At 34.2% G+C, this 24395-nt stretch overlaps 1 protein-coding gene across 2 annotated transcripts in view; it reads right to left on the reverse strand.

Moving 5' to 3' along the window:
* LOC136030399 (uncharacterized) overlaps window positions 1-24395 on the reverse strand; it is a 224900-nt gene that overhangs the window by 32282 nt on the left and 168223 nt on the right. For both annotated transcript variants that reach the window (XM_065709345.1, XM_065709344.1), the window contains exons 17-21: window positions 19656-19795; window positions 13069-13230; window positions 10978-11222; window positions 8053-8280; window positions 2378-2536 (exon numbers count right to left, since the gene is read on the reverse strand). In XM_065709345.1, the coding sequence (XP_065565417.1) occupies window positions 2378-2536; window positions 8053-8280; window positions 10978-11222; window positions 13069-13230; window positions 19656-19795 (934 nt within the window). The remainder of the gene's footprint in view (window positions 1-2377; window positions 2537-8052; window positions 8281-10977; window positions 11223-13068; window positions 13231-19655; window positions 19796-24395) is intronic.

Genomic DNA, 24395 nt, shown 5'->3' on the forward strand with positions numbered 1-24395 from the left:
TTTCACAATGGTTTATTTTCAACCAGAATGGGAGTGGGGTGGGTATAGGTGGCTGGGTTTGAAGATATTCTTACAATGCTAATAGTTCATTGAAACAAGCGTTGACTTTGCTATTAAGCATGGAATATGGCGAAGCGGGGGCTATCGAGATTTCACTCGCGTTCCGTATCATAAAGTCCGACACATCGATATCTTAAGCATCGCATCTTTTAAACCCTGCAATAATGTAGGAATACCATTTTATAGGGCATTGTTGCCAACTCGGCTGGGTGGAACTTCCCTCAGAAATGATTTCTGGAAGAAACGTTTTCTCGTATCTAACACATCAGAAAGTGAAAGAAAATCCAAAGCATGACCTTCGATCAAACCTTGAGAAACACCTTGCTCGAGATGTTTTCTGTATGAAATTCAACCTCGGATTATAGAAAAGTTTATTTTTCGCCCAAATTCCGAGTCCATAAACCATAATCCGTTATTTCACTTATGAGACCAGTTTGCTTCGATTGAACATCTCTTTTTGACTATCCTTTTCCGAATCTTTGCATATGTCATCGAAATAAATTATTTTGGTAGCTCATATAAATGTAGGGTAAAAGACAATCTTATTCAGTCAGGGATTAACTCTGCAGGGGATAACGTGAAGGTTAAAAAAATAAATCATTGTTCGTGTTCATCGATTTAGTGCAATATCGTGCTATTCGATTTGTGGACTCGATCCCCCAATAAAGAGAAACTTTGGGGGATTTACGTGAGGGAAATTTTGCACGGAGGAGTTTTCGCACGGGATATATTTTACAGTCGGAGAATTGTCGTCGAGGGGGGATTTTTCAAATACTATAAAGTTTAAAAACTATCGTTATCAATGCGTGGTGGAAAATTTTTCTAAGATAAGAATAGTTGAACTTGAATTTTCTGAAACTTTTTAGCCGATTAATAGAGGAGGCATTGCCAGTATCTGCAGGCTGACAAGTATTTTTTAATATTACATACGAAGTATATGCTTTGAATATTTATATTTTGTTCTCATACGTTTTTCTTCCATTTTTTCGTTCTTTTTTCATGTTTGCAGATATTTTTCTATCCTGCGGTTTACTTGAACTATTTTATAAGAACTTAATTTAACTTAATAAAATATCTATCTATCTATCTACGTGTCTGTAGCTTATGCCAATCTATTCAACTCTTATAACTTCTTTTTCGATACAGCTTTGGCCCAGGATTATTTTAAAAATAATAAGAAATTGATTTAGATAAATTGAAGTCTCACAATTCTTGGTAAGGATAACATTTCAAGGACTCACATTAGCGGAAGAAGAACAGTGAGAAGTAGCTGCAGTAGCCAGCTCTGATTATGTCTCAACGGTTGTTCTCGAAAAGGAATTCTAATTAAGCTTGAAGTTAAGAAATTGGTTACAAACATGCGTCCTTGAAAGCAAGCCGTCATTATTTTCTTAGTCTTGAAATGTTAGAAAGTTACTCGTGCAGCTGTCAACGGAGAAAGCTGACTTGACAAAGAGCAATGTGTGTCCTATATATAATTTTTCATCAACTTGAAGATGTGGTTCCCTTTCTTTTCCACCAAATGATACGCCACTAGTCCTGAGAAATATCTTCTTTTTATAAATATTTAATCCATTAAGATAAAGTGTTTAGAGATAACCCTTACTAGCATATCATTGCCACACGGCAATAGTAAGTTGAATGAAGTCTTTTAGGTACTTATGGAGGGAAGCTTCCCGCTATAGCAGTCCTGACCAGCAGCCCTATGGCAAGTAGATCTGATCAACTTAGTTTGAAAACCACGAGCTAAAACAGGCACTGTCATGTGCAGATAAAATCGAAAATTTCATCAGAATATCACCAGGTTAAGGATTTAGCATCCTGATATTAGCATCTAGACAAAATAGGATATGGAGCCTACACGTTTCTATGATTGATTTTTTTCCTTTGAAATCTATAGTCACAGATAGTCCACTGTATTCAAGCTTAGAAAACAAATTTAGGTAAGGATGAAGGTAAGGTAAAGATACGGCGTTTAGCTTTACAATCCCTTTCAGCGGTGCTGGTCTCTGTTGCATGGTCCTTAAGCCAGGAACCGTAATAGAGAGTTGAGGGCTATGCTTTTACACACCCTTCATGTTTACCTTCCCCAGATTCCTCCAGGTACCATTTAGATCCGGGTCGACTCTGCCTGAGCTTACAGAGTCACACCACTGACTCTTAACCAAATCAAATAACCACCAACACCAGGGCTCGAGTCCCCATTCTCAAGAAGTTTATACAAATTTATAGCTGACTATCTGAAATTCCAAGGTGGAAAACGCCTAAAAACACTGGACTATGATTGTAAGAAAGTAAATAATAAGATGAAAAGTACCTCGGCTGGTCAATATCCGGAACCTGTAAGAAGTTGGAGGATTTTGGACGTTGGGATGGACTATGCAAAGTTGGCACAGCTCTGGCCAAAATTTCAGCGACTGGAACTTGCGGAGAGCCAAATCCAGTACATATACCATACAACATCTCTTGGAAGACTCTATAAATGATTTTTAGTATCAACTGATAATCTATTTAAAATGCATATATTTTCGTTCAAGCATTCAAATTTTAGAATTTGAAATCTGTTTTGCTGAATTTTCAATCTACTGACACTTTGAGCATTCAGAGGTAGATTTTCCGGTGACGATAGAAGATAAGAAGTAAACTTAAATGAAGATTTGTTACTGGGCTATATCTTAATACACCCATCGTCTGTTGGGAAGAGACTAGACGGTTTTCGATATTCACTTATGAATCTGAGTGTGAAAATTGAACGGTCTTGTAGTTTGTTTTATACTTAGTCTACCCATGTCTCTCTTTAGTCTCTCTTCAAAGACCCTATAAATAGTTTTTATTATTAAGTGATACCTTATCTTGAATGTAACAATTATTATTTTCCTCGCTCGCTCTTGGTAAAGCCTTTAAATGATGTGTTAATCTTTTTTCCATTCAATTTGTGTTTACTTTGTGTCTGTAAAATTACTAGGTCCTTGGTACTTCAATTTCTTATTGATACAGAGCAATTCGACTAATGAATATAGTTTATTTCTAAAGTCACTTGCTTACTATTCAGTTCGTAGTCTTTTTCTTTGTTTCTTCCTCTTTTTCTTTATTCGCAGTTTTCTTTTCTTTTTTTACAAATATGTTTTTGTGCCCTTTTTGGCTATATTTTACACCATTTTCCCAAAAATAAAAATTTATGTCCCTTTACTTACGCTCCCTTTGAGCATTGGAAACAGACTGAAACAGTATGGTAGCTAGTGACACAGTGCTTATAGCTTATATTCCATAGCTTATAGCTTATAGGATTAAAAATATAGCTTTATAGGATTAAAATTTATAGCTTATAGGATTAATTATAGGATAGCTTATAGCATTTCCATAGCTTATAGGATAATTTCTCTTGATATCGAGTTTAATTTTAAAAAAGATACTAAATCACAAAGCAGGAACCAAGAATCATAATTGTTGAGCCAAGGCCGTGTCCCACAGGGGGGAGGTACGGAGTTTGACCCCACTGGAATTTTTTTCCAATTTGTAGAATATAACAAAAATGCACACAAAATTGCTTTTGATACGTCTTTTTAAAAATTTTTGTACCCTCCCCCTACAAAAATCCTGGATACGACTTGCTCATTACTAAAAAGATATGGGTTCAACAAGTAGACGGTATAAATAGAAACTACTGGAACATTAGTCTAAAAGCAAGTTTGTTTCAAGAACCCAATCAACCAATGCTATCACATTAGCAGCTAAAAAGTTCATATTTCTTAATTAAAGCAGTAGTTTCCAAAATTTATTTTACCATGGCTACCTTAAAAACATTTAATCATATGGAGCCTCCCTTCTATTTTATGAAATAATATGGGCACGACAATTTTTAGTACCACAAAATTTATTAAGATAAACTATTACAAAGAAACGAATAACAATTTTAAATTATTGTCTTTTAATGAGATGGATGTGCAGATGTGCTTGGCTATAATTAGCACAAAGTCTGTCAAATGTTGGTGTCAGGTATGAGATAGCTACACGAAGCTCATCTTCTGCAACCAAACGAGTACATTATTTTAATTTTGTTGCAGCTATGACAGAAAATTGTTTTTTCGTACAGATAAGATTTTGCGAACGGTAGCAATTTTTTTAAAGTTTTTTTTTTTTTAACGAAATATCATATTCACTCTTAATACCTAGCCAAAAATTGAATTAGAGATGCATTCTGAAATTTTTTTTAAAAAAAAGTATCACAAGATAATTCAACCAAGTTTCTTTCTTGTTACTTGTTAATTCAAATTTGTCATCTTCTTCTTCACTAAAAGTATTATGTTTCCATGCACATTTTCTAAAATCGAAATTATTAAACTAATTCAAAAAATATATTAACAAAGTATCCAAGCGTTCAGCAAATGGATTTTTGTTTGCTTTTATGGTATCATGAGTGCAGAAATTTAAAAAAGAAAGTATATCAATTTTTTTTCATCAGATTTGTCTTCCATAGCTCCATTTTTCTTATGAGTGTATTCAAATTAAATTTTAAATTAATAGATGCATTTGTGGCCCTTGCATCAATTTCTTCAAAATACTTAATTTACCTAAAATTTGCACCATACAGGTCAGTTTAATAATTAAAATCCCCTCCCTAAACATATTTGCGTCCTCATTTTGATTGTCTTCGGTAATTATTGCAATTTCCACTTTAACTTCATGTATCCTCTGAATCACTTTGGCAAGAGGTAGCCCACACAGTTTTATATATGATCTAACTCATAACAGACTGTGTTTATGTAGTTTATAAATTTCGTTGTTTATATAGAAACGTCTATAGGTACCTCTCTCATATTTTAAAACAGTTCCTGGCAACGAAGTGTAGAGTGATACGGCTCAATAGTAACCGAAACTCTGAGAAACACAGTATGGATAGTAATAGATACATCAAAAGAATCGAATTTTGATGCTTATTCAAAATATGTAAAATTTATCAAATTTATTGTTACCCATCAAAAATTACAAGCCTGAAATAATTTGCCCAATTCAAGCTCCTATGTACAAAAATGTGGAATTCTGCATTTTTGCCGGAAAAAAGATCACGGATGCGTGTTTATTTGTTGTTGTTTTTTCCCAGGGATGATTGTATCGAGCCAGTGACTCATATATCCGAATCATCTGGTCGGATATCAAAAGTTCTAGTGCCCTTTTTAAGTGACCAAAATTTTTGGAAGGCATCTAGCCCCCTTTCCACTCTCGTTTTTTTTCTCAAAGTCACCCGATTAAAATATATAGACAGCCTTTTTTCAGCATAATAGAAAATCTATTAACTATATTTTTGAGGATAACTTGACCCCAACAGTCTCCGGGGGAAGGAGTGCAAGCTATGAACTTTGCCAATTGTTTACATATAGTATTGGTTATTGAGAAGTATACAGACATTTTTCAGAGGGGATTTTTATCGTGAAGAGGGAGTTACGCTGGAGGAACTTCCCTTGGATGAATTTCCGTGGAAGAAGGAATTATCCATGGAGGGGAAGCTTTATTTCCCAGCATTATCTAAAAAAATAGAAATTAAATAAAAAAAAAAACAAGTGTTTTCAACTAAAAGTAGGGGGAACATTAAAAATTAGAACCAGCAGAAATTATTACGTGTATGAGGGGGGTCACTCTCTCCAGAATACCTCACTCTATAGGCTAAAGTTTTTTTTTAGAATTTTAGAAAGAGCTTGTTATTCTAATTAAACTGTTATTCAAATTTTTGATTCAGGAGTCATTCCTAAATAACTGGAAGAAAAAAAAATCAAACTTTAGTGTAAAGAGAGATGTGTTAAGGAAAGGATGACACCCCTCATTCATGTAATATTTTCTGTTCGTTTTAAGTTTTAATGTTGCTCCTTATTTTAAATTGAAAAAAACTTGTTTTTATTTATTGAATCTTATATAAGAGCTGCTTAGTTGAGCATGCAGTGAGTCCAGAGAACATCGGGTATTTTTCATTTTAATTAGTGCTAGACGGTGAGTTTTGTGTCTTGACATTGACTTCGCACTATATGAATTATTCCACATTATCCTTTCTCGTTGAAAAATATAGGCAATTATATTAAAATATCACTGGATGTGACAATTATCGGCATCCAATCAGTTCCTTCTTTAACTCGTAATATGAATTCTGAATCTATTTGATCGCCAAGATTCGTCTCTGATGATCGTCTAATGGATTGTCCATCTGAAAATAGTGTTGGGCGGTACTCAATATCGATATTGATATATCAATATATCGGAGCAAATATCGATATCGGGACATGCATATCGATACTGAAAACTATATTTGTAAATTTTCACTGTGTTCAACTTTCTCTGCTGTCTACCGGTGAACGTCCCGCAGGAAAGATCCAACATAGAAAATTGTTTTGGAAATGGCCGAAAAGAAGAACAATGATGTATTTAATCCATTGACTCATAGATACTGATGCACAGCATATATACCTGTATCTATAAGTTGGCATAGCTTGTTCTCAAATTCAAAATACGTTTAGTGAAAGGTAAATTCTGAATTTGTAAGGTAAATTATGAATTTGAAGTGCGTTTTCGAGAAACTAATTGATCGCCAAGATCGTCTCTGATGATCGTCTCAAGGACTGTCCACCTGAAAGTAGTGTTGGGCGGTATTCAATATCGATATTGGTATATCAATATATTCGAGCAAATTTCGATATTGGGATGTAAATATCGATATTGAAAACGATATTTGAAAATTATTGACTATTTTCAACTTTTTCTGCTGTCTGCCGTTGAACATCCCACAGAAAAGATCCAACATAGTTTTAAAAATGGTCGAGAAGAAGAACATGTATGCTGATGCACAGCATACATACCCGTATATATAAGTTGGCATAGCTGGTTCTCAAATTCAAAATACATTTAGCTAAAGGTAAATTATGAATTTGACGTGCGTTTTCGAGAAACTATTTGATCACCAAGATCGTCTAATTTATTGTCCCCCAGAAAGGACTATCCAGTAGCATCTATAAAATCTCGCTAATTTTACCTTAAGATGGTGATCTAGCTTTTGTTCAGCCTGAGCCAGTAAACCCCGTCAGTCTTGAAAGGATTAGGATGTTTTGCGTGACTGCGTAGTACTAATTTCATTTGATATTCTTTTCAATCCTGTCTAATTTTTGCGCCTCCCCATCGACAAGTCCATGCCTTCCTAAAGATTCATGCCTCCCAGTTTGGTAAACGTTGAATTAGAAGTTTAACTGTAAATTAACTAAATTGCAGAGCAGAGACTTATGATCACAGAACGTAAGTACTGACGGTGCCAAAAACACATGATTTTTATTCAATGCTATGTTGTTGAATTAATTTTTGGGATATTCCATCAAATGATATCTAAACCGAAGAGAGTAAAAGTAATTACTGCTCAAAAGAATTTTGTTCTTGTCAATTTTTAGTTCAATAAGGAACCCTTACAAACTTTCGAAGTAAAATTCTATCAAGTGCTTTGACACTAAAACTTGATTAAAGATTAATATTTTGGACAGGTTGGCTTTTAAAAGCCTCAAGTGTGTTACAATAATAGTTAAGACTAGATTAACTCAAAAATTCATAGAGAGATTTCACTGCAATAGGACAAGTATCTTTGCCCTAAAGAACCGATTTTGTGATTTTTCTAACGTTTCACATCTTCTTGCAATTATTTAGTTTTTAATGTATTTTTTCTGATTTTCGATTAATTATACTATGCAAATAACTGATAAATAACATTATCACTGAACTATTTTGTTCATATCCCTTAAATATTAATAAAATAATCATATACTACATATTTGATAATCACTATCATTATCATTTTATTATTATTGGTTATAATTTACTAAGTAACTATTCAATCCTTCTACATTAGCATTCTTACTATTTTATCTTATCCAATACTATATTCTACATTATCATTTTTTTATTATTTACAACATAACAATTTAATTTTTCTATATTAGTATTCTTCTTATTATCCTATACTATTACCTGCTTCTCACGCCTAGTATGGCCCGTACACCGTAAAGGATTGACTTATTTTTCCCTTGACCAACCAGGAATGTCACGTCAAACAGCATTGGTGGTGAATGATCCTGATTATGAAAAGATCTGTTGAAATCCTTAGCTAACTGCTCATAGCCTTCAAACTGATCCCGAACTGAATCTAATAAAGGACTTGATGGCCTCATATGGCCTATGGGACGCCAAGATCCTCTCCTGAAAAGATAACCAAAAACTTAGTCAATATATATCTTATAAAAGAAAACTCAAGGGGCTCAACTGCCCCGTTTACTTTACAAATCCAATCAAAGAAAGTCATAATACCTGTGGCAGGTAAAGGAAAATTAACTGACAAAATTATAAATGTAATTTATTAATTTAAATATAGATGAATTTCTTACGGTATGAAAACCGGCGACTTGACGCTAGTAGTATGCTAAGATGTCGGAAGGCTTAGAGTATATTAAAAATTTTTTCGAGACACGATACAATTTCAAAAAAAATCCAAAAAACAGGCAGATTATCGCCTACTAAATAATATGGTATATCTAAAATACAAAAGCCACGCGGGCCAAGGCTCATGAAACGCAGTTCAAATATTTAGAGTAACACATAAATCCAAGGACAAGGACAAGGGTGTATGTAGAATTTTGTTTGGGGTGGGGCATTTTTCTTCGGGGGACAAAAAAGACCGTCAAAATAGGTTTATGTGCATTTTTGTTCAGTTTTTGTGAGTCGGACAAAAATTTGGAGGGAGATTGGGTTCATACCCGTAACCCCCCTTCCCCGGATACAGTCTTGCTTCCAAACACTTCTCTATATGTTATTTATTTTACATATCGATCCCGCCATATTTACAAAATTAGTAGCATTAATTTGCCATCCTTTTTCACGGTCTTGTCACTGAATCCCTCACAAACTACCCCAATCAGTAATAATATATCAATATATGTAAATATCCCTATCAATACACCAATATTTACTACTAATTTCACATAGTTCCCTCCTTAAAATTCAGGGAAAGAATTTTTAGGTCTCTATATAATGGGAGCTAACAAAGCTGACCGATGGTATATTAAACAATGACCTGTGCAAAAAGTGTGAATTGATCTCACTTTTTAGGATTTTAATAAAAGAAAGGTCAAAATGGCTGGGCCATTTGATGCGACTGAAGGATGATAGATTCCCAAAGATTGTGTATGTTGGCTATAAAGCTTCAAAAAGTGAAGCTTTGAGCAGATTGGGTTGAAAAAAGAGCTTGTGCAACTGTTTGGGCCTCTTGTGTCGCAATGAGTAGTTATTGGTAGTAGAGGTTGTACATAAAAGGAAACTATAAGCAGTGATAGTAGTTTTTCGACATAAAGCTAAAATTTTTTCAATGGATTCCCGGAACTTTAGAGTGTTCTATGGATTCAATAGTGGCTAACTAAGGTGTACTACGATTTCGAGTCCCATACAAACCCAATACTCTGTACAGTTTAATAATTGCAGGGAATTATTAGGAAGTATCATATCCAGGACCTAAATCACAATTTATCTTTGTTTAATAAGTTTTTTAATTATATCTTTTATCACCTAAATCTGTCTATAGTTGGCAATCATAAGCACTTGTACTACACATATATTAACGTATTATATCGGTGAATGTGGTGCACTTTAAAATGTCGTTGCTCATGGAGAGAAGGTTTCACCAAAAACTTAACAACACTTTTATTTTTGACTTTTCAATAGTTCAAGAGATGTATACGTACGCAAATGCAGCATATAATGTATTATGAATAAATATCATCTTATGTTAAATATTACCCTACTGTAATAAAATTCAAAACACGTTTCGTGTCCCACACGCCGACACAATAGAATTTTTTTTCTCAGATCTTGTAATTACCACAGATCCGAAAAAATATAGGCCATTCTGTGCCTCTTTATCATACTTGGCATAAAATAGTTGCTGGTTGTGATAACCTACTTCAACTCTTCCTTACTTATATAAACTTCAAGGAAATATTCCCCTCCCTCGGCCTTATATATCAAAGTAAAATCGAATGCATGTCTGTATGTGTCCTGTATGCATTACTACACTGTTCATCCGATCGATAAGAAACGTTGAGCACTTGTTGAGTAGAGTCTTATGAAGGTTTTAGTTTAAAAAAATTGCCCCCTCCCTTCCCCCAAGGCCCTCTTAATATTTTTCGCGCTGACTGAAATTCAAAACTCCTAAAAAAAGACTTGACAGTTGTTTCCCTTCACATTGTTCACATTTTCTGGATGTTAATTATCCAGCAACACCCAACAGGTAAGTTAAAAATCTCAACCTAGTTTTCTAAGTACCTTTGAATCAATCGAATTCAATTGCATCATATTGTTCAATCGATATTTTATATGTGGGGAAAATTTCCCAGGGAGAATTGTCGGAGAGGAATTTTCCGTGGGAGAGGGATGGAAATTTCTGGGGGGAATTTAATGCGAAGGAGGGGGGGCTTAAGCGGAGGAGGAATTTTCTGGAGGGGGGATTTTCTGGGAGCAGAATTGTACACGGGCGAATTTCCACGATGGAATTTTCCGAGTACTTTCAAATTTAAAAACACGACTGTTATTAGTACAATGGAGAAATTTTCCACAGTGGGGGGATTTTCTTTGAATTTTCTTTCTTTTGAGATTGTAGCAACAAGCGACGAGTAAGCTAGTTTCAGTGTAAGTTTTTTATGATTCTGAGAGCATTGCTCCGCTCCGTCCCCGCTCCAGAATTATAACTCCCTTTCATTGAAAATTGTCCTTGTATTTCTTTGAGTAGTAACCAAACATCTATACCCGTTCCTTCCTTGTTAGGCAATACTCAAAACAGTTTGTTCCCTAAATGCAATACCACTACCATCTTTTTAGAAATTCAACAGCAAACATGGTAAAAATAACCTGTAAGGTTTTGGGATTTGTCCAGTGTCGGCATGATTCTGCAGATTTGCAACAATATCTTCCAGCATTTGACTCCTGGTTCTTTCTTGCATTCTGGCAAATTTTGGCGCTGAATAGGATGCTCGTTCTCCGTTTACAATTTTAGCAAGAAGCCACTCACGAAACATTGGACCTTTGTAAAAAACTGACTGCTCCCAGAGGTAAGGCTTAAATGCACCCACTTCATCACGACTTACCACGGAGACCTAAAGGAAAGTAGCATTGGTTAGGAATTTTGAAGAGATGCCGGAAAAAGAAAATGAAAATATAAATCTAGAATTTGTTACTTTTTCATTCACTTTAACTGATTTCTATTTTTGATTTTATTTTTGATTCACATTTTTTTTTATTCACATTTCTCAAATAAAAAAAGATTTTTTTCCCTATCCAAGGCTATGCTATCCTCAAAGGCTGATAAATATTTATGGTAATTGCATTTCGTCTGACTTTAAACCATCTAAAGGACACAATCATTTGAAATGATATTTAAAATGAAGATCCGAATGATATCAAAGACTATTACTTTCAAAATATCATGACCAACATAATTTCAATAATATAATCAAATCTTACTTTTTTGCATGAGATATTAAAAGACATTATACTGATTTTGTTTTGAAATGTATATAAATTGAAGCAAAACACGTTTAACGATTAAAATGAAAATTTTCCTCATTGTTATACTATCTTTAAGAGACGATAATTTTTATCACCTGAATTGGGAAAAGTATAAATACCATCCTAGGGACTAATTTTCTTGTTTGTATGTAAGAAGCAACATTACGAAGTCACTACCATGGGTTGATATACATTGTGTAGAACAAAAGGCAGGTGCATCCCACCCATCTCACCTCTATATCAAAACAAAGTGGTTCAATTCTGAGGAAGAGGGAATTTATAGAACATTAAAAAACCCGTGTCCCTTTGAGAAACATGTCTTGTTTTCAAAAGGATAACATTGAACTGTAGCTTCCAAATGGACACAACAATAGTCCTTCTTCGATTTGATTTCCGAAATATATGATACTTTCTAAACATCCCTTATACATAGCCCTCTTCATGACAGAAAGGCCGTGTCTGAGAAGGAGGGGAGAACTGAAGGTTAACTCAGAAAACATTATTCAAAGAATTTCAACTATAAATGACCAACAAATGCGGCTGCAACTTCATGGTCAATCTTTGCCAATCTTAGCTATCCAGCACAATGGGCGAAGGTACACCTGAAACTCTAAAAACTACAGTTCTAAGGTCTACCGGTCGCAAAGCCTTAATCATTAAAATTATCTTAACAATCACACACTTCATGGCCTTAAAATCTAAATAAAATTTGTAAAATGTGCTGGTGATGACATGCTAGGTAAATTCAGATTATGTTTGTAACGAAAATAAATTCAAACATTGTAGTTTAGTCTAAAACTTCTTAAACCTCTTGCCCCTTATTGCCCCTTTAGCGCCCCTTGTTCATTCAGTCAGCAAAATTAATTCTACCACAACTCCTGACCCAATTGAGCCAAAGCAATTCATTATTGTTCATGTATATCAACAGGTGTGCAACTATTGCTTCTTGAAACGACATAGCAAAATTCCACATTCCATAGCAAAATCTTTTAATTTTTGGTCACTGTGGGCTAAAGTTTGCTCTTTACTAGGTTGAATCTGATGTTGCAACCATGATTGAGCGAAGACTTTTTAAGATTAGTAGGGGACACCAGGATATATGAAAATGTTGCTATTGATGTCAAAAGTGAAGATGATTAAAGTAATACCCTGAGAATTTAAAGCTGCATGTGGGGAAGGGTGACTACTTTCTAACTTATTATGAATTTATTTAGACTCCCGATATAAAAATTCAGAGAAAGGTTGGATATAAAATTGGAAAGCTCAAAGTTAGATAATCTCTAAGATGAATGAAGTGATTTTAGTAAAATATTTCTGTAGGTCAAGACTAATTATTATTTTTATGTAATAAATATGAATACATACAATCATAATTAATATGAGAAGATTCCTATAAGAGTATTACTTTTACCCCAACCTATATATATTATTTACCTCAAATCGAGTTGGACGGAGTCGACATTTTGGAGAGACTTTCACAAGAATGAATGTATGCAGAAAATGAGATTTAATACAAGCAGGAGAAAACTTGGTAGAATCCGATTCCAAGAAGACAACACACACAATGTCGTTGCCAACATGGCGCTTTCTTTGGAGCTGAAAAAATGAAATGAACATAAAATAATGCGTGCTGAATGAATGAATGTGTGCAGAAAATGATATTAAAACAAGCAGGATAAAACTTGGTACTGTCTTATTCCAAGAAGACGACACACACAATGTCATTGCCAATATGGCGCTTTCTTTGGAGCTGAAAAAATGAAATGAACATAAAATAATGCGTGCTGAATGAATGAATGTGTGCAGAAAATGATATTAATACAAGCAGGATAAAACTTGGTAGTGTCTTATTCCAAGAAGACGACACACACAATGTCGTTGCCAATATGGCGCTTTCTTTGGAGCTGAAAAAATGAAGTGAATATAAAATAATGTGTGCCTAATGAATGAATGTGTGCAGAAAATGATATTAATACAAGCAGGAGAAAACTTGGTAGAATCCGATTCCAAGAAGACAACACACACAATGTCGTTGCCAATATGGCGCTTTCTTTGGAGCTGAAAAAATGAAATGAACATAAAATAATGCGTGCTGAATGAATGTATGTGTGCAGAAAATGATATTAATACAAGCAGGATAAAACTTGGTAGTGTCTTATTCCAAGAAGACGACACACACAATGTCGTTGCCAATATGGCGCTTTCTTTGGAGCTGAAAAATGAAATGAATATAAAATAATGCGTGCCTAATGAATGAATGTGTGCAGAAAATGATATTAATACAAGCAGGAGAAAACTTGGTAGAATCCGATTCCAAGAAGACAACACACACAATGTCGTTGCCAACATGGCACTTTCTTTGGAGCTGAAAAAATGAAATGAACATAAAATAATGCGTGCCGAATGAATGAATATGTGCAGAAAATGATATTAAAACAAGCAGCATAAAACTTGGTAGTGTCTTATTCCAAGAAGACGACACACACAATGTCGTTGCCAATATGGCGCTTTCTTTGGAGCTGAAAAAATGAAATGAATATAAAATAATGCGTGCCGAATGAATGAATATGTGCAAAAAATGATATTAAAACAAGCAGGATAAAACTTGGTAGTGTCTTATTCCAAGAAGACGACACACACAATGTCGTTGCCAATATGGAGCTTTCTTTGGAGCTGAAAAAATGAAATGAACATAAAATAATGCGTGCCGAATGAATGAATGTGTGCAGAAAATGATATTAAAACAAGCAGGATAAAACTTGGTACTGTCTTATTCCAAGAAGACGACACACACAATGTCATTGCCAATATGGCGCTTTCTTGGGAGCTGAAAAAAATGAAATGAATATAAAATAATGCGTGCTGAATGAATGAATGTGTGCAGAAAATGATATTAAAACAAGCAGGATAAAACTTGGTAGTGTCTTATTCCAAGAAGACGACACACACAATGTCGTTGCCAATATGGCGCTTTCTTTGGAGCTGAAAAAATGAAATGAATATAAAATAATGCGTGCCTAATGAATGAATGTGTGCAGAAAACGATATTAATAAAAGCAGGAGAAAACTTGGTAGAATCCGATTCCAAGAAGACAACACACACAATGTCGCTGCCAATATGGCGCTTTCTTTGGAGCTGAAAAAATGAAATGAACATAAAATAATGCGTGCCGAATGAAAGAATGTGTGCAGAAAATGATATTAAAACAAGCAGGATAAAACTTGGTAGTGTCTTATTCCAAGAAGACGACACACACAATGTCGTTGCCAATATGGCGCTTTCTTTGGAGCTGAAAAATGAAATGAATATAAAATAATGCGTGCCTAATGAATGAATGTATGCAGAAAATGATATTAATACAAGCAGGAGAAAACTTGGTAGAATCCGATTCCAAGAAGACAACACACACAATGTCGTTGCCAACATGGCGCTTTCTTTGGAGCTGAAAAAATGAAATGAACATAAAATAATGCGTGCCGAATGAATGAATATGTGCAGAAAATGATATTAAAACAAGAAGCATAAAACTTGGTAGTGTCTTATTCCAAGAAGACGACACACACAATGTCGTTGCCAATATGGCGCTTTCTTTGGAGCTGAAAAAATGAAATGAATATAAAATAATGCGTGCCGAATGAATGAATATGTGCAGAAAATGATATTAAAACAAGCAGGATAAAACTTGGTAGTGTCTTATTCCAAGAAGACGACACACACAATGTCGTTGCCAATATGGAGCTTTCTTTGGAGCTGAAAAAATGAAATGAACATAAAATAATGCGTGCCGAATGAATGAATGTGTGCAGAAAATGATATTAAAACAAGCAGGATAAAACTTGGTAGTGTCTTATTCCAAGAAGACGACACACACAATGTCGTTGCCAATATGGCGCTTTCTTTGGAGCTGAAAAAATGAAACGAATATAAAATAATGCGTGCCTAATGAATGAATGTGTGCAGAAAACGATATTAATACAAGCAGGAGAAAACTTGGTAGAATCCGATTCCAAGAAGACAACACACACAATGTCGTTGCCAATATGGCGCTTTCTTTGGAGCTGAAAAAATGAAATGAACATAAAATAATGCGTGCTGAATGAATGAATGTGTGCAGAAAATGATATTAAAACAAGCAGGATAAAACTTGGTAGTGTCTTATTCCAAGAAGACGACACACACAATGTCGTTGCCAATATGGCGCTTTCTTGGGAGCTGAAAAAATGAAATGAATATAAAATAATGCGTGCCTAATGAATGAATGTGTGCAGAAAATGACATTAATACAAGCAGGAGAAAAATTGGTAGAATCCGATTCCAAGAAGACAACACACACAATGTCGGTGCCAATGTGGCGCTTTCTTTGGAGCTGAAAAAATGAAATAAATATAAAATAATGCGTGCCGAATGAATGAATGTGTGCAGAAAATGATATTAATACAAGCAGGAGAAAACTTGGTAGAATCCGATTCCAAGAAGACAACACACACAATGTCGTTGCCAACATGGCGCTTTCTTTGGAGCTGAAAAAATGAAATGAACATAAAATAATGCGTGCTGAATGAATGAATGTGTGCAGAAAATGATATTAAAACAAGCAGGATAAAACTTGGTAGTGTCTTATTCCAAGAAGACGACACACACAATGTCGTTGCCAATATGGCGCTTTCTTTGGAGCTGAAAAAATGAAATGAATATAAAATAATGCGTGCCTAATGAATGAATGTGTGCAGAAAATGATATTAATACAAGCAGGAGAAAACTTGGTAGAATCCGATTCCAAGAAGACAACACACACAATGTCGTTGCCAATATGGAGCTTTCTTTGGAGCTGAAAAAAAGAAATGAACATAAAATAATGCGTGCTGAATGAATGAATGTGTGCAGAAAATGATATTAATACAAGCAGGATAAAACTTGGTAGTGTCTTATTCCAAGAAGACGACACACACAATGTCGTTGCCAATATGGCGCTTTCTTTGGAGCTGAAAAAATGAAATGAATATAAAATAATGCGTGCCTAATGAATGAATGTGTGCAGAAAATGATATTAATACAAGCAGGAGAAAACTTGGTAGAATCCGATTCCAAGAAGACAACACACACAATGTCGGTGCCAACATGGCGCTTTCTTTGGTGCTGAAAAAATGAAATAAATATAAAATAATGCGTGCCGAATGAATGAATGTGTGCAGAAAATGATATTAATACAAGCAGGAGAAAACTTGGTAGAATCCGATTCCAAGAAGACAACACACACAATGTCGTTGCCAACATGGCGCTTTCTTTGGAGCTGAAAAAATGAAATGAACATAAAATAATGCGTGCTGAATGAATGAATGTGTGCAGAAAATGATATTAATACAAGCAGGATAAAACTTGGTAGTGTCTTATTCCAAGAAGACAACACACACAATGTCGTTGCCAATATGGCGCTTTCTTTGGAGCTGAAAAAATGAAATGAATATAAAATAATGCGTGCCTAATGAATGAATGTGTGCAGAAAATGATATTAATACAAGCAGGAGAAAACTTGGTAGAATCCGATTCCAAGAAGACAACAAAAGAAATGATAAGAGTTAGTTAAACAAAATAAAATTAATACAATTAAATTATATAAAGTATTCAATAAATAATTAAATAAACCCATTCTAAGAAGACAACACAAACCATGTCATTACGAACATGACACTTTCTTTGGAGCTGAATTTAGAGAAATTAATATAAAATAGCAAATGATACGAGACATTTAAACCAATTGTAATGAAAACTACTAAATTGAATTGAAACTAAACTAATTGTAATGAAAACTACTAAATTGAATGAAATAATAATTAATTAACTGAATAAACAAATTTATTCAATTTATTAATCTATTAAATTGAATCTAAGAAAATAACATACACAACGTCATTGCCAATATGACACTTTCTCTGGAGCTGAAAAAGTAATAAATTATATATATATAAAATAAAATAAATAATTTTGAGTCATAAAAAAGGGTTCAAAACACGGATAAAAGTAATCTATATCGGTTTAGTAGTTGCTAGACAATCCTCCTTATTCACTTAAAACATTATTAAAGATCCATGATTAGTCAGCTGTAATTTACAGTTCATTAAAGTATAACTCAGGATTGAGGGTATCGATAAATGATCGATAATCGATAAACTGAAAGACCTTCCTGAAATTTCTTATTTCTAAACCACACAGAAAAAAAATTGCTAAAAAACTTCAGTGAAACATTTCTGAAGGACTGGCTGACTTACGTTCAAAAATCTGAAGGTCTCTAATAAAAAGTAAATAGATTTATATTTCGATATAGAGTGTTTATGAATTTATTATACGTTATTAAGGAATAAAAAAAAAACGTAAATTCTTTCCTAGGCTATATATATATATATATATATATATATATATATATATATATATATATATATATATATATATATATATATATATATATATGTTGTAGAGCTCAAAGGCTAATGTCCTATGCATATAAGTATATCTATGGTTTTCTAAATACAAAAAAGGATAATATTCGAACCCAGACTAAGAGAAACTAATACGAGAAAAAACTCCCGTTTATGTATGAGATAAATAAACCAAAGCAATCTTACGATAACCAGCAAAACCACAAAGTTAATCCATATTAATTAAAACCAGCAAAATAAAATCATAAAGATCTTAAGAGATTAATTGTATTTTCCCCATATTTTTCCTATTATACTCGCCTTACACCAAGCGGGAGATAAACGAATTACTTTTACCAAAAGGGCCTTACAGGAACATTATGTTCACACATTGTTTTCAATTATCAAGAATATTAAAATAAAAATATTGTTTTACTCCTGGGCCCACCTCAGGTTCATTATACCTGAAAACTGCGATTATTTAAGATTTTTCATGTAGCTTCTTAGAAAGGTGAGTTTCTTAAGCTATTACCCCGTTTACGGCAGAGTTTACAGATTACACCGCGAAGATAAATAAACAGAAACAATTGGTTAAATTTGACAATTATTTTCATCCAAAAAAATTCCAGCATTAACAGCCTCTTGATACCCAAACACAATTACACCTTTAAAGGAAAGCTACACTTAAGGAAAGGAAAAGGAAAGTTAACTTTCTTAAGTAGCTTGGCGATACTTGTTTTTAGCTTACTTTTTGTCGATTTTTCTTTCTTTTTTTAATTTGATGCCTACTACTATAAAAATGTATAACTGCATATGTAGGTCTTTTTCATTAAAATAGAATTTTTGATCTTCCGCAATTTTTTTTTAAATGTGTAAGGTTATGCTAGTTTCCACTTAACCAAATCCATCAATAAGATTTAATTGTCATTTTCCTTGTTTCTTTAAAACTAGCCTATACTTTCCTAAGAAATAATAACAAAAAAAGGTTAAAATTAATTAGAACGAGGCTTGCTGTGAAGATTTCTAGCTCTGCTGGGAAACGGAGCAGCGTAAGTCAAGGGACTCAAATTGGGGGATAAAGGCAGCAAGGGGGCTGCGTTGGTCAACAATCCCCTATATTTTTTCGCGACAGCCTCCTGGATTCTTAAAGATACTTTTTTTGGTACTTCGACTGAACAATGCCTTTTTACGGTGCTTTTTACAGTGGCGCCGATCGGGGGGCGAGGAGCGCTGCCTTGATCTGACCAATTTGATAGCCACATGACCTATATAAATATATATATATATATATATATATATATATATATATATATATATATATATATATATATATATATATATATATATATATATATATATATATATATATATATATATATACCAAAAATAATTCAGGTAAGTCTGGCTCCCTCCACGCCCTTAGATGACAAAAAAACGCGTCACAAGTTCTCGCTTGCTCGTATCTGGAAACAATCAGCATTTTTTATTAGCCCCCCCCCCTAAAAAAAACAAACTTTTCCATCTATTTGAATTAGAAGAAGGAATAGTTTAAAAATTGGCACGTAAAATAAATTCCTGTAAAACATCTAACTGGAATTTTAGCCTACCTTTTGAGGATCATTCTTTTCATAGGGAAGAAGAGTTGATACATGGAACATGATTTCGATACCTCGCCAATTTGTATACACTGAAAATAATCCAGTTAAGTCATGAACAGTGTCCAGTCCACCTTTATACTTGTCAAAACCTGAAAAATGCGCTTTTGCTTAGTTGCTACTGGTTAGCCAGTTTATTTTGACACTTTTTTACATCTCTAATAAAAGTATAGTTTAAACACTGCTTTAAGCTACAAAATGGGTGTTTAAAGTTGAATTTTCTTTGCACATCAGCTTTGCAAAAGGTAAATTTTGCAAAAAAAAACTTGATTTGGCTGTTCTGTGTCCGCTGAAGTGCGAAACAATAAAAATAAATTTTCTTGTAGTCATAAATCCATAGAATAGCTCAATTACAAGTGCAACAAGTCTACATATTTCTAAATTAACCCTCTAAATTACTAACTCTAAATTACGCGCAAACAATATGGGCAAATTCCATAATTTGTAGGCCTTGCTGGTACATGAGGGGTGTTGCCCCCTCCTAAACACCTCACTCTTCAAGCTAATTGTTACTTAGTACTTAATGTACTTATATCAATATTACTTAAAGTAATTGTACTTAATGTTATTAATACAATGTGTAAACAATACGGGTAAATTCCACAACTTCTAACCCTTTCTGCTATATGAAGGCTGTTGCCCCCTTCTAAACACCTCGCTCTTCACGCTAAATTATTATTCATTATTTAAAAAATATTCTTTATGGTCTAATTAAGTGACCCTTGTGTTTTACAAGTCGTTATTAATGAGTTGGGAAAAAATCCTTTTATCCCAATTGGGATAAAATTGGGATAAATTGGTTATTAATGAATAGGCAGCATCAGCGTAAAGAGCGTGACTTTGAAGATGTGAAAGATTGCCCTCTCCTCAATGCCTTGCTCTTTATGCTATAGCTATATTTAAAAAGGGGAAACTCTTTATATACAGAATACTTTCTGCTCGGTTTGAGTTTTAATATTGCTCCTTACTTTCAGTTAAAAATCTTGTTTTATTTATTTAATTTCTGATCGTTTTTCGAATAATACCGGTAAATCTGCCTCATTCTCAAAGAAATATACCCCCTCCCCTCACGGAAAAGTCCTCCCAGGGAATTTCATCCAACGTATAGTGCACCCCCTCTGTCAAATTCCTTCGAAACACTTCCCCTCTCGCTGAAAATCCCTTCCCGTGTACCAGAACACAATTTGCGTTTCACTGAAAAAAAAAAACAAAAAAAAAACAAACAGACAAATGACCGTGTATTGTCAGTTTAATTGACATATACTGACATTCCTTCCTTAAGATTTTGATTATTTTTCATTTATGAAAGTAAGAAAGATGAAAACATTTCAAACGTATTTTGTCAAACAGTTCGTGGCAACTAACTGTAGTAAGGAGCGACCCGGCTCAATAGTAACCGAAACCCTAAAAACGGAATTTTGATTCCAAGAGTTACATCAAAAGAATTGCATTTTTATGCTGATTTTATATATGTAAGTTTCATCAAGTTTAGTATTACCCATCAAAAGTTATGGACCTGAGAAAATTTGCCGTATTTTAGAAAATAGGAGGAAACACCCCCTAAAAGTCATAAAATATTAACGAAAATCACACAATCAGATTCAGCGTATCAGAGAACACTACCGTAGAGGTTTCAAGCTCCTACCTACAAAAATGTGGAATTTTGAATTTTTTGCCAGAAGACAGATCACGTGTGCGTGTTTATTTTTTATTATTTTTTTTCCCAGGGGTGATCGTACCAACCCAGTGGTCCTAGAATGTCGCAAGAGGGCGACAAGTTATTTTCAATAATTTCAACTATTTATTCTATGGCCTTTGTGATTCACGGTTCATTCTCAAGGAATTGGGACAAAATTTAAGCTTTAGTGTAGAGACTGGGGTATTGACGAGTGGGCAAATCCCCTCATATATGTAGTAAACACATACGAATATAGAAGTTCTTTACGTAGGTTAATTCGTAAGTTATGTATATTTTTACTAATAAGAACGTTCGTAAAAAATTAAAAGTTCTATTTGCCTTTTTAAGTAACCAAAAACTGGAGGGTAACTAGGCCTCCTTCTCCGCTCCTTTTTTCTCAAAATTGTCCGATCAAAACTATGAGAAAGCTATTTAGCCAAATAAAAAATTAATATGCAAATTTTGTTTTCATTATTCATGTGCGGAGAGCCTTTACGCTAAAGTTTTTTACTGTTTTAAAAAGTATATTTGAGAGAAAGAGTCAAACTTTAGCGTAAAGAGCGGGAAGTTGATGAGGGGACAACCCCTTCATATATGGAGTAATTTCTGTTCGTTTTAAGTTTTAATGTCGCTCCTTACTTGCAGTTAAAAAAAAAGTTTTTTATTTAATTTTCAGTAAAGCGCAAATTGTGTTCTGGTCTTGAGAAGGCATAGGGTTATCAGCCCTACTCATGTTAATTCTTGCTCGTTTTGAGTTTGAATCGGTTATTTATTTTAATTTCTGTTCGTTTTGAGCTTCATTTATTTATTGATAGTGATTTGTGATAGCTTTACGCTTGGAAGATTATTTGACTTTATTTTTGCTCATTCTTGGCTTAATGGAGCTCTTTACTTTTCTTTATAAAACTTGTCATGTGGAAAAAGTTTTTCAAATTAATTTCTCTTCGTTTTTGTTGACATAGTCTTTTTCATGGAAAAAATAATATTGTACATGTTTTCAGCTTTCTTCAATAAGAATCCATAGTATGGGTTGCTCTCTTTATGTTGGAGAGACTTTCCAACAATTTTTAATCCTGACACAAACGGTATTTTTTAATTTAATTTTACAGCTTCTGAAAATGACCTGTTAAACAAAAGTTAATATCATTCCCAAAAGATTATATTTATTCTTTTTGATAACCTGGATGCACTTACACTCTTTTTATTTATTTAAATTGTAAGAGCACAATTAGTAATAGTAGTATCTCCAAAAGTTTCAACTTAATACCCCCAGTCGTTCTCGATATATTGCTGGGGTGTCTTATTGGCAACCATAAACACAATGCCTTTCGATTTGCTTTAAAGCAACATTTGGTCTTAAATCATAATGGGCCAATTGCATAATTGGGGGGGGGGTGACATCCCTAACATCCCTAAAGACATAGTTGCTGGCTGGACCGTCCTAGTATGCTGAACAAGATGACTGTCTCAAAATTTTGACTGGATTCCTTTGGAAAATGAATGGGCTTGAGAGAAGGGCTTGAGAGAAGGGCTGCTTGCCCTCCAAACTCTTGTTACTCTTAAAAAGGGCACCAGACACTCGAGACGTAATTGGAGCTCAAGGGGGAGGATTTCACCCTTCATTTGTCTGGTAAAACATTTTAAACAAGGAAAAACAAAGTGAAAACATTTTAAGTCTATTTTGTTTTCAGAAAAGTGCAAATTCTGTGTTCTGGTCTTGAGAGGGCATGGCTTTTGTCATCCCTACTCATTTAAATTTTTGCTCGTTTTGATTTTGACTCGGATATTTATTGCATGATTCAAATAAAGGAAATAAGTTTAAAATATTTTAAATTTTTAAACTTTAATAAATTAAAAATTATTAAAACTTTAAGGAATATATACCAGTATATGTATACTAAACTGGCAATCCACAGCCATTTTTTTCAATAAAATGCAAATTATGTTCTGGTCTTGAGAAGGTATAGGGGCTGTAAAACATAGATGCCTTATATGTTTACCTAATATGCCCCCAGGGTATAACATACCTTGCCCTCAGGGCTGTGGTGGGGGGGGGGGGGTGCCATCCTCAAAGATATAATTTACGGTCTTTTCAATTACATTGAACAAAATTGCTATCTTAAAATTTTGATTGGATATGTTTGAGGGAAATGGTGGGCGAGGGAGGGGAGTTAGTTACCCTCCAATAAGTTTTGACTATTAAAAAGGGCACTGGTCCTTTTGATTTCCAATCGAACGAGCTGTTTTTGAAGTTTCTACGACGCCAAATGGCCATCTCAAAATTTCTATCACATACATTTTGGAAAAATACAAGGTGGTGGGGGGTATCCGCCCTTTGATCATTCTGAATCTTAAAAAGGGCACAAGAACTTGATTACGAATCCAATGATCCACTCCGAAGTTTATATAATCACCCTTTCTATATGCACCTTAACTTAACTTACAACCCTTAACAGAGCTTAAATTACAACCCTTGCCCTGAGGGCTGTAGGGGGGTTGCTATCCTCAAAGACATAGTTTCCGGACCTTTCAACTACGTTGAAAAAAATGGCTATCTCAGAATTTCGATTGGATATGTTTGGAGAAATGATAAGTGTGGTAGAGGGATTAGCTGCCCTCCAATCACTTTCGACTGTTGAAAAGAGCATTAGCCCTTTCAATTTCCAATCGAATGAGCTCTTTTTGAAGCTCTTCCGATTTTGATTTGAAGCTGAGCTCTTTTTTCTACGACAACAAATGGCCATCTCAAAATGTCTGTCAGATGTATTTCGAAAAAATACAAAGTGCGGGGGAGGGGGGTATCCACCCTCCGATCACTCTGAATCTTAAGAAGGGCACTAGAACATCTGATTTTCTAATCAAATGAGCCCATTCCAGAGCTTTTACGATCACCCTTTCTATATATGCCTTATACGCCCCCAGGGCATAGCTTATAACCCTTGGCCTGAGGACTGTGCGGGGTTGCCCTCCAATCACTTTTGACTATTAAGGTGGGCACTAGCCCTCTCAATTTT

The sequence above is a fragment of the Artemia franciscana genome, chromosome 8, assembly GCF_032884065.1.
Source record: "Artemia franciscana chromosome 8, ASM3288406v1, whole genome shotgun sequence".
NCBI lineage: Eukaryota > Metazoa > Arthropoda > Branchiopoda > Anostraca > Artemiidae > Artemia > Artemia franciscana.